The 15,221-nt window shown below is 54.0% G+C and overlaps 1 protein-coding gene across 2 annotated transcripts in view; it reads right to left on the bottom strand.

Annotated features, from left to right (window-relative positions):
* Window positions 1-9,931: 9,931 nt before the first annotated feature.
* Window positions 9,932-15,221, bottom strand: part of NSF (N-ethylmaleimide sensitive factor, vesicle fusing ATPase) — a 201,524-nt gene continuing 196,234 nt past the window's right edge. Inside the window, exons 19-21 of one of the 2 annotated variants that reach the window (XM_074978745.1) lie at window positions 14,786-14,899; window positions 12,214-12,269; window positions 9,932-11,616 (exon numbers count right to left, since the gene is read on the bottom strand). In XM_074978745.1, the coding sequence (XP_074834846.1) occupies window positions 11,586-11,616; window positions 12,214-12,269; window positions 14,786-14,899 (201 nt within the window). In that variant the 3' untranslated portion in view covers window positions 9,932-11,585. The remainder of the gene's footprint in view (window positions 11,617-12,213; window positions 12,270-14,785; window positions 14,900-15,221) is intronic. The other variant, XM_074978746.1, reaches the window with a different exon arrangement.

Raw genomic sequence — 15,221 nt, 5'->3', positions numbered from 1 at the left:
CAAGGGGACTGGGAGGAGGGGCACTACAGCCTATCAGTGGGCCTGCAGCTTTCATGACGCCTTGATCACTTTCGGCGTCAGCCACGGTTTGCTGTGCGGCCCTATGGGGACCATCGGTGCTCCCTCTGGCGAGGATCCTCCCCAGCCCTCCACATGCCACCGATCATCTTTGCTGCTCCGAACACCAGGGACTGCAGGTCAAGTCTCCGCAGGTGCCGGGTGCTCTCCTTCCTCCAAGGGGCGGGGGGTGGGGGAATGACTTGATCACCTTTCTCCAGGAGACCCACACTACTCCAGCCACCGAAGCCAGCTGGCAGCTGGAGTGGGAAGAGGGGGTCTACTTTAGCCACCTCTCAGCCCATTGGGCTGAGGTAGTGACCCTGTTCTCCCCAGACCTGCAGCCCAAGGTGCTGGGGAGCATCGAGGTTGTGCCGGGCCACCTGCTGTATCTCTGGGTTCAGGTGGAGGGGCTCCCCCTCCACCTTGTTAACATCTACGCCCTGACATCTGGCCCAGAGAGAACATCCTTCTTTCAGCAGGCGGCGGCCTTCCTCGACTCCATTGATCCTCACAAGTGCCTGGTCCTCAGTGGGGATTTCAACTGCACCCTCGAGGAGCGGGACCGTATGGGGACCAAGCAGTGCCAGGCCATTGTAGACAATCTCAGGGAGCTTATCAACCATTGCTCCCTGGTGGATGTCTGACACAGCCACCACCCGGCTGAGGACACCGTCTTTACCTACGTACGGGTGGTGGGCCAAAAATCTGTATGCTCCCAGTTGGACCGCAACTACGTTTCTCATCAACATCTCTCGCAAGCCCACTCCTCCAGCATGCGGCCAGCCCTTTCTTGGACCACCATTTGGTGGCCATAAAGGCTTCTCTTTTGCCAGGGGAGTGGGGGTCGGCCTATTGGCACTTTAACAGCAGCATGCTCTAGGACGTGGGCTTTGTGGCATCCTTCCAGGAGCTCTGGCTGGCCTGGTGCAGGCACCGGCACGCCATTCCCTCAGCGCAGTAGTGATGGGATCTGGGAAAGGTACGCATGCGGCTCTTCTGCAACTACACCCAGGGGGCCAGCTGGCGGTGGGATGCGTTGGTAGGTCAGGTGGAGCGGGAGGTTCTTGAGCTGGAGAGGCATCCTGCTGCCAGCCCTGGGGATCCATCCCTCTGCAGCATGTACCAAGAGAAGCGGGATGAGCTCCAGGCCCTTTATGACCTTCAGGCATGGGGGGGCCTTTGTGAGGTCGCGTATCCAGCTCGTTCGGGAGATGGATCGCGGCCCCTGCTTCTTCTACGCCCTGGACAAAAAGAGGGGTGCCAAAAAACCTATCCTCTGCTTGCTTGCAGAGGCTGGCACCCCTCTTATAGATCTGGTGGAGATGCGCGAGAGGGCCCGTGCCTTCAACACCTCCCTTTTCTCCCTAGATCTGACTGACACCGACACCTGCAGAATGCTCTGGGACCAATGCCCTTCAGTCAGCGCGGGCAACTCGGGACTAGCCGAGTTTTCGGAAGCCCTCCATTTCATGCCCAGCAACAAATCCCCGGGCACGGACGCGCTGACTGTGGAGTTCTACCGTGTGTTTTGGGACTTCGTTGGCCCAGACCTGGTCAGTGTCTGGGCCAAGTCCTTACAAAGTGGGGTCCTCCCTTTCTCTTGCAGGCGAGCGCTGCCCCAAAAGGGGGACCTCCGCAATCTCAGGAACTGGTGTCCCATCTCACTCCTCAGCACGGACTACAGGATTATCGCCAAAGCCATCTCCCTCCGCTTGGAGTCTGCTGAAGGACTTGGTCCACCCTGACTAGACCTACACTGTCCCAGGCCGTACCATCTTTGATAATCGCCATTCGGTGACAGAGCTCCTCGAGCTCAGGTGTAGGGATGGTCTGTCATTTGCCTGCCTGTCCTTGGACCAGGAGAAGGCATTCGACAAGGTGGATCATGAGTTTCTCCTGGGCACTTTGCAGGCCTTCGGCTTCGGGGCCCACTTTGTCAGGTTTCTCTGGGGGCTGTACGCTGCCTCAGAGTGTTTGGTCAAACTCAGCTGGACCCTGACTGCTCTGTTCAGCTTTGGGAGAGGAGTTCGTCAAGGCTGCCTGCTGTCAGGCCAGGTCTATGCTCTGGCCATCAAACCCTTCCTCCATCTCCTTTGTCAAAGGTTGATGGGGTCAGTGCTTCGGGAGTCAGAGCTCCAGCTGGTCCTGTCTGCATACACCAACAATGTACTCTTCGTGGTCCAGGACCGGGGCGACCTGGTGCGGCTGGAGGCTTCCAAAGCCGTCTATCAGCAGCCTCCTCCGCCCAGGTCAACTGGGTCAAGCGCTCTGGCTTGGTGGTCGGGGCTGAATGGCAGGTGGGCCGCTTCCCACACACGCTTCAGGCCATTCGGTGGAGCACGGGTCTGCTGCCCTATCTCGACATCTTTCTATCTGCCGCGCATCCCACCCTGCCGGAAAATTGGCAGGGCTGAGAGGGCAGGGCGGCCGAGTGGCTGCGGAGGTGGGCGGGGCTGCTCCACTGTCTCTCCCGGCGTGGGAGGGCACTGGTGCTCAACCAACTGGACCTGTCCATGCTCTGGCACCATCTCAACACCTTGGTCCCACCCCCAGTGTTCCTAGCCAACCTCCAGAAGCTAGTTCTGGAGTTCTTCTGGCCGGGACTGCACTGGGTCCCTGCAGGGGTTCTCCATCGCCCCCGAGAGGAGGGGAGACAAGGCCTAACCTGCCTACACACTCGGGTCCATGTCTTCTGCCTCTAGGTCCTGCAGGGACTCCTTAACACCAACAGTGCAGATAGTCCGGCGTGGAGCTCGCTGGTGCACGCTTTGCTCTGTTGCTTCCGAGGGCTCTGAAATGAGCAGCAGCTCCTTTATTTGTCCTTGAGAGCCCCTCCGCAAGGCCTCGCGAAGCTGCCAGCCTTGCACCAGGACCTTCCCTGCACCTGAGGGCTGCTCTTGGTCTCTGGGTCTTTAGGGGGCACCATGGTGGAACACCTCCTCGGGGAGCCCCTGCTACACAACCCCTATCTCTGTGTACAGGCGGTGGCGTCCCCTGCAGCGTGCCCGAGATGGGTCCTGGGTGGAAGCACCAGGGTCAGAGACCTCCTCAACTATGACCAGGGAGAGTGGACCAAGACCCCAGTGCTCACCCGGTGCATGGGGCTCTCCACCCTACGCTCCCCCTGGCGCGTACTCGAGGAGGTGAAGGCTGCCTTGCCGCCTACTGCTCACATCTACCTCGGCCAGGTCCTGCGAGAGAGTGCACCCCACCCACCCTCTCACTCTTGGCCCTCTGGATCTCTCTGTGGGCCCCTGGCTTCGTGAGCCTCCCCACCTGCCTTCCCCTCCCCACCCCAGCCAGCTGCACACCTGGCAGCTGGTCCCTTTCCGTATCACACCAAGATGTCATCTGTACTTGCTTGTGCTTCACATGCTCCATTTCCCCACCCTCGTGTCCCGCCCCGACCACAAGTGGCAGGACCTTCTACCACCTTTGGGGGGGTGGGGAACCCCAGGTGGGCTAGCCTTTATTCCACCCTAGTCCGGCAGCCTGCTGGGGACATTGGTTGGAGGATCCTCCCCGGGGGGGGGCGGGGGGTGAGCACAGGCGTGTACTTGGCATGGTTCACTCCTGTCACGGACACTTGTTCTTTTTGTGGCATGAGGGAGACCCTGGCGCACATCTACGTTGAGTGCACCCGTCAGGCGCCTGTGGGCGCACTCATCCCTACACCCCCCTTCCCCCCGTTAGCTCTGCTACCCCCCTTCTCTTCCCTCATCTTCTCCTCTCTTGTGCCCAGGAGCCCTCCCGCCTCCTTTGTTTGTGAGGCGCCTGAGCCCCCTCCCCTTCCTCCACTCACCTCCCCACCCGTACATGTATTGAGTCCCCCCCACACCCAAGTGCAGTAGCAGGAGCTGTCCACCATCTTGTGCCGGGGGTTGTGGCTTCTCTTGTGTTCTCTTCTCCCTCACTCCTCCTGCCCCACCTCTGCGTGAGCGGGTCTTCAGCCCACCCGGTAGGGTAGGGGCAGCCACCTCTTTCCCTTCTCCTCTCCTCCCCTCCCCTGCCTTTAAGAATTCCCCCATTACGCCACCTGTTCCTGTGCCCCCTGCCACAGCTTCTACAGCCAACGGGGGGGGTCATCTGCTGACACCTCCCTTGTTACCTCCCACCTCCACGGTGGCAGCCGACCCATCCGAGAATGCTGGAAACTTTACCTCTGTGGTGGCCAAGGGCGCGGGCTCCTGCTGTCCCCGCTGTGGCGGCATCCTCTGCTGACTCTGCCCTGGACCCATGGGCCAGGGGACCAAGCGGGGCAAAAGCCCCGCCTGCAAGGCCAAACCTGTGTGGCAGAGACTACCGCCTCCGCTGAAGAAACACCTGCTGCAGCTCCCCCTCCTTCCCACCCCCCTGCTTCCTCCACCAATCCTGGGGACTCCAACTCCCCGGCCCCCAGGACATACACCCAGACAGCAGCCGCCTCGCACCCTACTCCTTCCGCCTCCACTGGAAACACCATTGCCAACGGTCGCAGCCCCTTCCCCATCCTCCCCAGGAGGCACGGGGTCCGTTGCCTCATGGTGTCTACCTCACCCCAGGTGGAGACCTAGGTGCTGGCGTTGACACGGGTGGTGGGGCCCACGGCCGGGGTGGTGGCCTCCCGCGTGTTCAGAAAGATCGTTTTCTTCCTGGCGTTGGAGGCCGCTGCCCAAGAGGCAGTGGAGGGGGGCTTGGAGGTCGGGGTGTCCTCATGCCCCTCGAGCCCCTCAAAGACCTGGGCACGTGGGTGGTGGTCTCTCCTCTCCCTCCCTTCCTCCCCAGTTCCACCCTGCTGCCTTTCCTCACCTCCCTGGCCTGGCCCTTGTCAATCCTGAGTCCCCTCCCTCGAGGCTGCAAGGACCCCACCATCAGCCACATGCTCTCCTTCTGCCAACAGGCGCATATCCAACTGCCACTGCTGGCGGCATAGGGCGGGGTTGCCCAGGAGGGGACTATACTGGTGCCTCATCGAGGGGCCCAGTAGCAGGTGTCCTACACCTTGGGGGAGGCCCAGTGCTTCCTGTGCCAGGCAGTGGGGCACGCCTGGAGGGACTGCCCCCAGCCTGGCACAGGGAGGCACCCGGGACCCCCAACACCCAGGAGGGGGCCAGCCACGCCACTGCTGGTGCCCCTATCACGCCGAGCCCTGGGACTTCCCCTCCTCCTCCTGCTGTGGAGGATACCACCACCACCACTTGAGCATTGGAGGATGCCCAGGCATGGGAGGAACAAGAAGCAGCAGGCGCCAACACCCAAGCGGGCACTCAAGCTGGGCCTGGGAAGGATAGAGAGGCAGGGCCAGCGATGGGACTCTGGCAGGGCCCACCCCAGGGCAGGTCACTCCCTTCCCTCGGTGTCCTGCCCTCTTTTTCCTTCCTCCTCTCCTCGCTGCCCTCATCCTCTCGCCCTTCCCCCTCCGCTGCCCAGCCCGCCTTTTTGGAGGACTGAGTGCTAGGGAAAACTAAAAAAAAAACGAAGTACGTGCGCCCGGCCCTCCACCCTGTCAGAGGACGGGGTGGACATGCCACGCAAGGTGCTTAAGAGAGCCGCCAGCCCCGCTCCCTCTGCTGGACCCCCGGCCATTGATCATTAGCTGGGGGTGACTGAGGTTGCCATGGCAGCGGTGTGGGACGCCATTCCTCCTGCCCTGGAGCCCGAGCCCAGCGGGGCAAATATGGCCGACCCTGAGCCCACGCCCACTTCCAACTTTATTCCGTTGAGGTGCACCTGAAAGAGGTGGCCATTGGTCTCACCCTCCTCTTGCAGGAGGTAGAGGCCTTAGATGTGACCCCAGCCACCTCAGATGTGGGCAACCTATTACTAAAGGCCTGTGGGTCAGCCGCCCCCCTCATCCTCTCTCCCCTTAGCCACCAATGACCCCCCCAACTGTCCCCCCAATCGATCCTGGGATGTTCCAGAATGCGACCACCTGCCCGGCTGGGACTGGTCTCCCAGCTGTGGCTATTGAACCCCTGGACGGGTTTGATCTTTTTCCCGTTCCCTGCTTCCCCCAGCACTGACAATTTTGATGCTCCCCCCGTTACCCCATCGGTGCCTGGAATTGGGCGCACCAGCACCCTACCTTTGATCTTCCCCACCTTTCACCCCCTGACAAAGCCCCCTCTCCTGAAACCCTGTGTCCATGCTCCTAGTCCCACTTCAGCGCCCCCCCGTCACTCATCCCGCTCCCACCCCTGCCCCTGTTCCCCTTCTGGGGAATGCCCTACCCTGGAACCTGAACCCCCTCCTCCTCCTCTCCCTTCCCCTGATACTTTCGTTACCCCTGTCCCTCACATGACCACCACTCCCACCTCTATTGTCCCTGCTCCTCTCCCTGATCCTCATTTGTTTCTAACTGCCCCCGAGGCCGTGATTCCTTGGGAGGCGTCATTCTTTCGCCCTCTCCCAGCACTTCCAGGGCTACTCTCCTGTGGCAGGGACCCAGCCCCCGCCCAATTTTCCCTGTCAGCCGTGGGGCCCGCGAGGATGGCCGGCTGATGGGTAACTCAGGACCCTGACGCTTGGACACCCGATGTGCTGTGGGGAGAGATGCACTAGTTCTTGGAGGACATTCGCGGCTCCAAGAATAAGGTAACTCTCACCTTTCAGTGCTGGGGAGACTTCCACCTTGTCCTGGAGACGGTGAAAGCCCTCCTGAAAGAGGGCAAAGGGACGCAGAGGAGGAGCACCACTGCCTACCAGCGGGTCCGCAGCTTCCGAGATGCCTTACTTACCTTCGGCGTCAGTCACGGTTTGCTGCGGGGCCCCATGGGGGCCATTGGTGTTCCCTCCAGCGAGGATCCTCCCCAGCCCTCCTCATACCGCCGCTCATCATAGGCACTTTGAACACCAGGGGCTGCAGGTTGGGTCTCTGCAGGTGCTGGGTGCTCTCTCTCCTCTAAGGGGGGGTACTCGGTCACCTTCCTTCAGGAGACTCTCACTACTCCAGCTGCCAAAGCCAGCTGGTGGCTGGAGTGGGGAGACGGGGTCTATTTTAGCCACCTCTTGGCCCATCAGGTCGGGGTGGTGACCCTGTTCTTCCCAGACCTGCAGCCCAAAGTGCTGGGGAACGTCGAGGTTATGCCGGGCCACCTGCTGCATCTCTGGGTTTGGGTGGGGGGGCTCCCCCTCCATTGCATTAATGTCTATGCCCCGACATCTGGCCTGGAGAGGACATCTTTCTTTCAGTGGGCAGTGGCCTTCGATGCTATCGATCCGCGCGCGTGCCTGGTCCTCAGCAGGGATTTCAATTGCACCCTCGAAGTGCGGGACCGTATGGGGGCTGAGAAGTGCCAGGCTGCTGCGGATGTCCTCGGGGAGCTTATCAACCATCACTCCCTAGTGAATGTCTGGCGCAGCCACCACCCAGACGAGGACGCTATCTTCACGTATGTCCAGGTAATGGGCCAAGTGGCAATACATTCCCCGTTTGACTGCATTTACATCTCCTGCCAACATCTCTCACAAGCCCACTCCTCCAGTGTGCATCTGGCCCCTTTCTCCGACTACCATTTAGCAGCTGTGAAGGCTTCCCTCTCACCAGAGAAGGGGGGGTCAGCCTATTGGCATTTCTACAATAGTCTGTTGGAGGACATGGACTTCGTAGCATCCTTCTGGGAGTTCTGACTGGCCTGGAGTGGGCAACAGCGTGCCTTTTCCTCGGCATGGTGGTGGTGGGATCTGGGAAAGGTGCGTGCGCGGCTCTTCTGCTGCGACTATACCTGGGGGGGCCAGCCGGGGGCGGGATGCGTTGATAGGGCACCTGGAGCAGGAGGTTCTTGAGCTGGAGAGGCATCTCACCACCAGCCCCAGGGATCCATCTTTCTGCAGCATGTACTGGAAGAAGGACGAGCTCCGGGCCCTCGATGGTCTTCGGGTGCAGGGGGCTTTTGTGAGGTCGCGCATCCAGCTCCTTCAGGAGATGGATCGTGACTCCCGCTTCTTCTACGCCCTGGACAAAAAGAGGGGTGTCAAGGGACACATCCTCTGCCTGCTTGCAGAGGATGGCCCCCCTCTTACAGATCTGGTGGAGATGCGCAAGAGGGCCCCCGCCTTCTACGCCTCCCTTTTCTCCCCGGATCCAACCAACGCTGATGCCTGAAGAGTGCTCTGGGACCAACTCCCTTCGGTCAGCACAGGTGACCGGGACTGGCTGGAGCGCTCTCTCACTCTAGCCGAGTTCTCGGAAGCCCTCCGTCTCATGCCCACCAGCAAATCCCAGGGCGTGGACGGGCTGACAGTGGAGTTTTACCGTGTGTTTTGGGACGTCCTTGGCCCAGACCTGCTCAGTGTACTGTTCCCAAATAGAGCTGCCTTGCAGGTTCCTGTAGCTCCCAGGCAGCAGTCTGCCACAATACTTTGTGCAAGGAATTGCTCCCTGATCACAAGAGCACAGCCAGATTCTGGAGCATACTGACTGGGCACCTCTGCACACACAGCCCTGGGGACAGCTCCAGGGACATGAGAGCAGAACAGGGACTAAATGGCTGCCTTGTTGGAAGGAGGTGCAGCAGAGCTTGGTCCCTTCTCTGCTCAACCACTTCCTGGGAACTATACGTGCTTGGGCAGTATGAACTGTCAGGATGGCCAGTCCCAAACCCTGGCTGCAGCCTTCCATGCGCCAGCTTCTCTTCACTGCTATGCCCAGAGCTTGCCCAGGTGGGCAGCGGCTTCTGGGACGCTGAGGGTTATGCTACTTCCCACGGTGCTGAGCCACAAGCTGTGCTGCTCCCATTTCCTGCAGGGCAGCTACTTGGTCCTGACCCTTGCCCCTGGACCCCACCTGCCCTCCGTGGGGCTGTACATACAACAGGGCCCAGGCATTGTGCACTGTGAGAGCAGGGAGTGGGCACTAACCCAAAAACTTCCTCCCAGGTGCCCAGGAAAGCCTCATCCCTGCATCCAGAGCAGAGCTTTTCCACAGTGCCTTGTGTAAATACGGCTGACATGTCGGCACTGGCATTCTGGGGTTGGGTCTATGCACTGGGGTGGGGCAGCCACAGCCCTAAGTTTGAGCAAGGGTCAGAAAGTCCTTACCCTAGGTTTAAAATACACTGTAGAAGTTCAAGCCCAAGGTTCTGGGACTTGGGTCCCACTAGGCCTAGGCTTATATCATAGAACAATAGAGCTGGAAGAGATCTAAAAAGGCATCAAGTCCAGCCCCCTGCTCTAAGCAGGACCAAACCCATCAGATCAGCCCTGCCAGGGCTTTGTCGAGGCGAGACTTAAACACCTCCAGGCATGGAGGCTCCATTACTTCCCTGGGCAGACCATTCCAATGCTTCACCACCCTCCTAGTGAAAAAGTTTTTCCTAATGTTCAACCTGCACCTTTCCAACCGCAACTTGAGACCATTGTTCCGTGTTCTGCCATCCGTGACCACTGTATATATCGTTTGTGTGTCTGCGCTTCAGAGCAGCACTACATTAGTGAAGGGCATTTCCTGCTAGCTTAGTCCCATGTAGCTTTAAAGTTAAAACTCAATCCGGTAACATTTCCTGCAAACTCAGAGCCAGAGTTAATGACTTCAACCAGGATTTTCTAAAGTGTGACTCTTAAGGGGCTAGGATGCTCCAAGGAGTTGTCCCCAGGCTTCTAAAGATCAAGACCCTTCATCATGTCTCAAGTTGGGCACCAAGATATTCATTGGTGGAAATCTTGGCCTTGATCGATTTTTCTCTTTGCACATAAAATCCATTCTACCATTCTCTGTAACTGGCACACCACCTGCTGCAAGAACCTGTGCGTTATTTCCAACCATCGCCATTGCTGTATCTTAGACCTCCAAAGCAGCAGTTTGAGGCCTGAACGCAGCTAGTATATCCAGCTCTCAATATGTACCCATTCCCACCATCCACATCCCGCTCCCAAGGATAATTCAGCCTCCTAATTCATTCCAAGTATATGCCTTTTATTGCATCCATAATCTACATTTAAACCATATAATATTTGTTTCTCAATATATCTTTGAAAAAAACCAATAAAATGTTTACATCATTTAATCTGAGATATAAATTAATACATTGGCTGCTGCTTTCGCTAGGATTGAAGGGTGGGGTAGAAGGGGACAACCAAAAATTGCAAGATCATACCCAAATACGGGAGGGTGCATACTGGCTGATGGGACAGTCAAAATCACAATACAGCAGCACTGAACAAAAGAATAAAAAAACCAAGGAGGTACAGTACATGGCTAGAACACAGGACCAAGGTCAAGTACACAGCAAGGTCTAGAGTATGGTTTGCCATCAACCATGGGCCAAAGGACATTCACAGAGAAGGAAGTTGCTCCAAAACCCCACAGGGTGTCTGAGTTGCTAGCCTGTGGCACTATGCCTAGGCAGCTAGTGAAGCCACACTGGTTATATGTTGCTGTAGGTGGCTTTGACTGTATACCTCACCCTGGGTGGGAAAAATACAGCAGCATGCTCCATGCACTTTGTTACTATATGGGCAGAGCTCATTAACGAAGGAATAGAATTCTCACTCAGTTATCACTGAAAGCTTATCATGCAGGTGCTATGCAGCCAAAGTTTGATACATTGCTTTACCACAATGCAAGAATGGAAACTGAACCTCCCCTGGCAACACAAGGTACCCTGCAGAACCTGGAGAACTCAGAAAAAAGAACTTGGAAACATAACTTTCACAGGGTGAAAGGAAAGATCATTTCTCCCACCCTCAACAGCTCACCAAGAAAGCCAGGTGATATATTTACATTGGTTAATGCCAGTTCCAGCTTCAGTACCACACACACTGGCTTTTAATAAAATTTAGGTTCTCAAGTGACATCATGAGTTTAAAGATGATTGAGTGAGAAAATTCAAAAATTTCTTCAAAGCTTTACAGCAATGATTGTTGTGTGCATGCCTAGCCAGGGCAGGAGCCCAGCTCTGAACAATGCCATTCACTGGCAGCTGCAGTCATTGCTGGGTCACCAACGGAGTGGGCTGTAGCCACTCCATGACAGAACTGTGCTGCCAAAGGCAGTGAGGACAATGCTTCCTGGTGGGAATTCTCACAAATGCTAGTTCTGGCTGTCAGTCTGGCTGAAACATGGAACATCCTCTCGGGTACAACTAAGAAGTTCCATCAGAGGCTCAACAACGATTTCCACTGCAGCATATGACAGGAAAGCATTCACAATCACAGCAACGTCACAAACACACTGCAATACACCCGCAGACTGCAGCATGGTAAGTTGCAAGTAGAACATTTCTACAAAAAAGTTGTCATGTGGTATTCATTTTAAAGCTAGGCGTAAGTGTAAGCTTCAAAATTCATTGGACGTGTCCCTCCATGATAAACTGAGTGAGAATGTATTTTGGCCTGCACAGAAACAGAAGCAAGGTATTTCTAAAGGAGACTGACCATTCCACAAGACACCAGAATATTTAAGACCAAAGAAGGGATATTTTATTTTGCTAAACATGCAAATTCCAAGTGGGATGTTGAAGGCAGATGAGCATTTCACTTCATCCAGTGTGTTGAACAGAAGAACAACGACCCCAGTGTCTTCTTCACCTTGGTCACTTCTCCAGCATTTAGTCCATTTCCCTTCTGTTGAGCCCACTACTGAAAAATAGACCACAGTCACCACAAAGCGTGTCTCTCTAAGACAGACACACCTGCAAACTGCAACCTCCCACCCCAGAGATGATAGTGCATGCATTGTAGAGATGGTTTCTGTGAGCTAATGCTGCCACTGTGGGCCTCACTCTAGGTCCAGTTACTCCAACAGGTGCAGGACTGGGCCCTGCGCAAGCAGAACAAACAGAAAAGCAAACAGAGCCTACGGGCAAATGGCCCAGTCTTGATGTCACAGCTCCATTACCTACAGTGGCGCCACTCCTCCTTTAGTCTAGTCAGAGACAGCAGATCCATCAGGCACAATTTTAAAGCCTACAGCAAGACATTCAAGAAAGGCCATGAAGTTAAAGCTATTTTGGGGCCCTAACAGCTTTGGAGAGTCATTGAGGGACAGAACGACACTAGAATTCAAAATGGAATGTGAAAGCTCAAACCCCAAGACCCCAATACTGCTTTCAGGTACTCTGACATTGTGCATGCCCGGCGAGAGGGGACACATGGAGAAAGAGAGTGAGGACAGCACCCTGCATCTGAGAGCAGAACTGGGTCTTGGATCAGCCCTTAAAATATTACCATACTTACGCCCCTTCTTCTTTTAGCAGAGCCAAGAACTTTCTCACACGATACTCAGGATCCATCTAAACACAAAACAAAGATGAAAGAGTGGCCATTAGCAGCCAGCAAACCAGACTCATCTCTTCATTTGGCAGGGTAACTGACGTGATGGCTCAGGGAATGTAGTGGACATAATATACCTGGACTTCAGCAAGGCTTCTCACACTGTCCCATTTACAATAGTCTCATAAATAAGCTGAAGAAATGTGGGCTCAGTAGAACTGCCATAGAGTGGATACACATCCGGTTAAACCACCCCAAACAGAGCAACTGCAAATGGAATAATGTCTGACTGGCGGGACGGAGCTCAAGTGGGCTCCACAGGGATCTGTTCTGCGTCCAGTATTGTTTCACATCCGTATAATGATGTGCCCGTTGGCATAGAGACCATAGTGGTCAAGTGTGAAGATGACACGAAGCTGGAGGCACACAGATGTGTGCAAACACTTTGGAGGACAGAACGAAAATTCAAAGGGATCTTAGTAAATTGGGGGAACTGGCCTACAGACGAGAATTAAATTCAACAAAGGCAAATGTAAGTTACTACACTTAAGAAAGATAAATCCAACACACAAAATACGGAATGGGGGTGGAGGAGTGATTGGCGTGGCAGCAACAAGGTTGGGGTGGATCATGTCATTAGCATGAATCAACAATACAAACCTATCGCAAAGAAAGCAAAACTAAGTGCATGTTTTAAACAGGAACAAAATACCTATGCCTGTGGTGGATTCGTCCCTGGGAGTCTAAGTGAGGATTAGATGCCTGTCAAGAAGACTGACCCTAGCTCACCCAAAAGGCCTCTGTGGGCTTGACAAGTCTCTTCCCTTAGTGACATTCCACAACTTTGGCTATGGAGGAAGCTGAGTCAGACCCGCATTATGGTCCCTTAAGATCTCTAAACATGAATGTTTGCTTATCAGTTGTGAAAATGTATCTAGCATCTATGCCACCAAGGACATCTGAGACCTGTGTGGGAAGCTATGGCTTTTTGCAAAGCACTTATCAAGTGTGTGGGAGACTAAGCATAAAAGAGCTATGCAGAATTAAAATTACTTTAATAAATTAAAAGCTACGGGTCACATTGCTACCAACCCAGTGCACACCCAACATCTCCAGAAGCAGCAATTTGCTCTACTTATCCACCTATTTAACATATTCAAAATGACTTTAACCTAAGTTAAAATGCTGCCTGCTTTCCCTCAGGTGTTCAAATCATCTGTGAAATGACCACCTTCTTAAAATATCACTTTAAATGCCTGAACTTGCACTTGGACTGTAAGCAACAACATTCTTCTGAAGCATTCCAGGACAGTGGCCTGTCAACCGAAGGGCGAAAGCACCCTACCCTCTAGCAACACCATTCAGAACAGTGGTGTGCAGCAGTGGGAAAAGCAGGTGCAATTTGATTCCCACTCCCTCATTTCAGAGCTGCCCATACTCTGCACATTTTTAATTCTGGAGTTTTAAAAGCACCAATGCTCAAGGTAACAATCTAACCAAAGTCATTTACCTGTCTCAGAGAAAGGTTACAGAGGCATCAACTGTGAGATTCTAAGGAAGATTGGCTGTAACTTATCCTTGCAGGTCTGAGCCCATTAAACACATTTAATGTGTGAGCAATAGCTTACTGACTTGCCTGTAGGTATGGAATTAAAAATCAAGGGAAGAGGAAAAAGTAATCTAGATGAATGACTATTCCCTGAGGTGACATCTAGTTAGAGCAGATCCTCAGAACTGTGCAAGTTTTAACAGAATTGTGAAGAGTGAACAGAGAGGATACAAGACTTATATGCTGCTACAATAGATGTTTCTTCACTTATGCTCAGCGTCTCGTAGGAAGATCTAAAGACAAAACATTCAGCTGCAATCCCTTTAATGAAGGGAGACAGAGGAGGAATGGGAGGGAAGGGTTCAAATGGCTCTGAAATGTCAGCCAAAGGCTACACAGACACGCTCTACTCAGATACACAGTGGAGTATGTGGTGATGGCTAGCTTGCAGGCACAGAAGATGCAAGGGTGAGGGGTTAAGAGCTACATATTTCTACCCTAGGCAATTCTTTTCTTTAAAGTGCTGAAAATGGAAAATGAGGAGAGCAGCTGAACAGCTTGACAGATTTATCTGCTTTCAGGAAAAGAAATGATACACCTGCACAGGAAACTTTTCATAAAAAAAATTCTCAGTGATCGCTATCTGCAAACACATTACTTGTGATGAGAAAGCAAGTCAACCCAGATTCTCTGGGTTGCTGACACTCTCCTCTGAAGACTAACTTGATGTAGCTAACAGGCTACTCCAGGACATCTGAGTGGACTGAGACATGGTGCTCTTTCACCTGACTAAAGCTGAAAACTGCTGTAGCAGAATCTGCAAGCAGCAGCTGCCTTTTTAGAAATGTAGCATGTTCATAACACAACAGCCATGATACAGGGCTCCCCACATATCAAACGTAAGGAAAAACTAATCTTTTATGGCCCGAAAGTACTTCCAAGCATGTACTAGTTTCTCTCAAACACTCGTGAAGCAAAAGGCCTTACTTGTAAAGACATCTCAATCAACATCAGCAGCTTTTTGATTCCAATCCACACTTTCTTCCCTTTCACGTGCTGTGCAATGGTGCTGCGCTCTTTATCCTTGAAGTTACCAAGAAGCTGGAAAGAAACCCACAAGACAGCCAGCAACATTAGAAGGGCAAGTGTGCCGGCCACAATGCTGAGTGCAGAACTGGAAAACAATCCTTAGCTTAGTCCTGGAAACAATTAAGAGTAATTGCCTGGAGGTGCTACAGGGACAGTCATACCAGGATACCTTTATGGCACAGCTATCACACCCAATTTCACCAACCTGTCACTGATTTACTTTCAGAATCTTATATTCTCGGCTAATCACCCCCAGATAGGACAGTTGATAAGAACCATAGCGATGCGTGTTAAAGCAACCTTGAAAAACTGTTGGAAAAATTACCAGACCCCA

This window comes from Carettochelys insculpta, chromosome 28 (assembly GCF_033958435.1).
Source record: "Carettochelys insculpta isolate YL-2023 chromosome 28, ASM3395843v1, whole genome shotgun sequence".
Lineage (NCBI taxonomy): Eukaryota > Metazoa > Chordata > Testudines > Carettochelyidae > Carettochelys > Carettochelys insculpta.
This window is presented reverse-complemented; position numbering and strand designations above follow the sequence as displayed.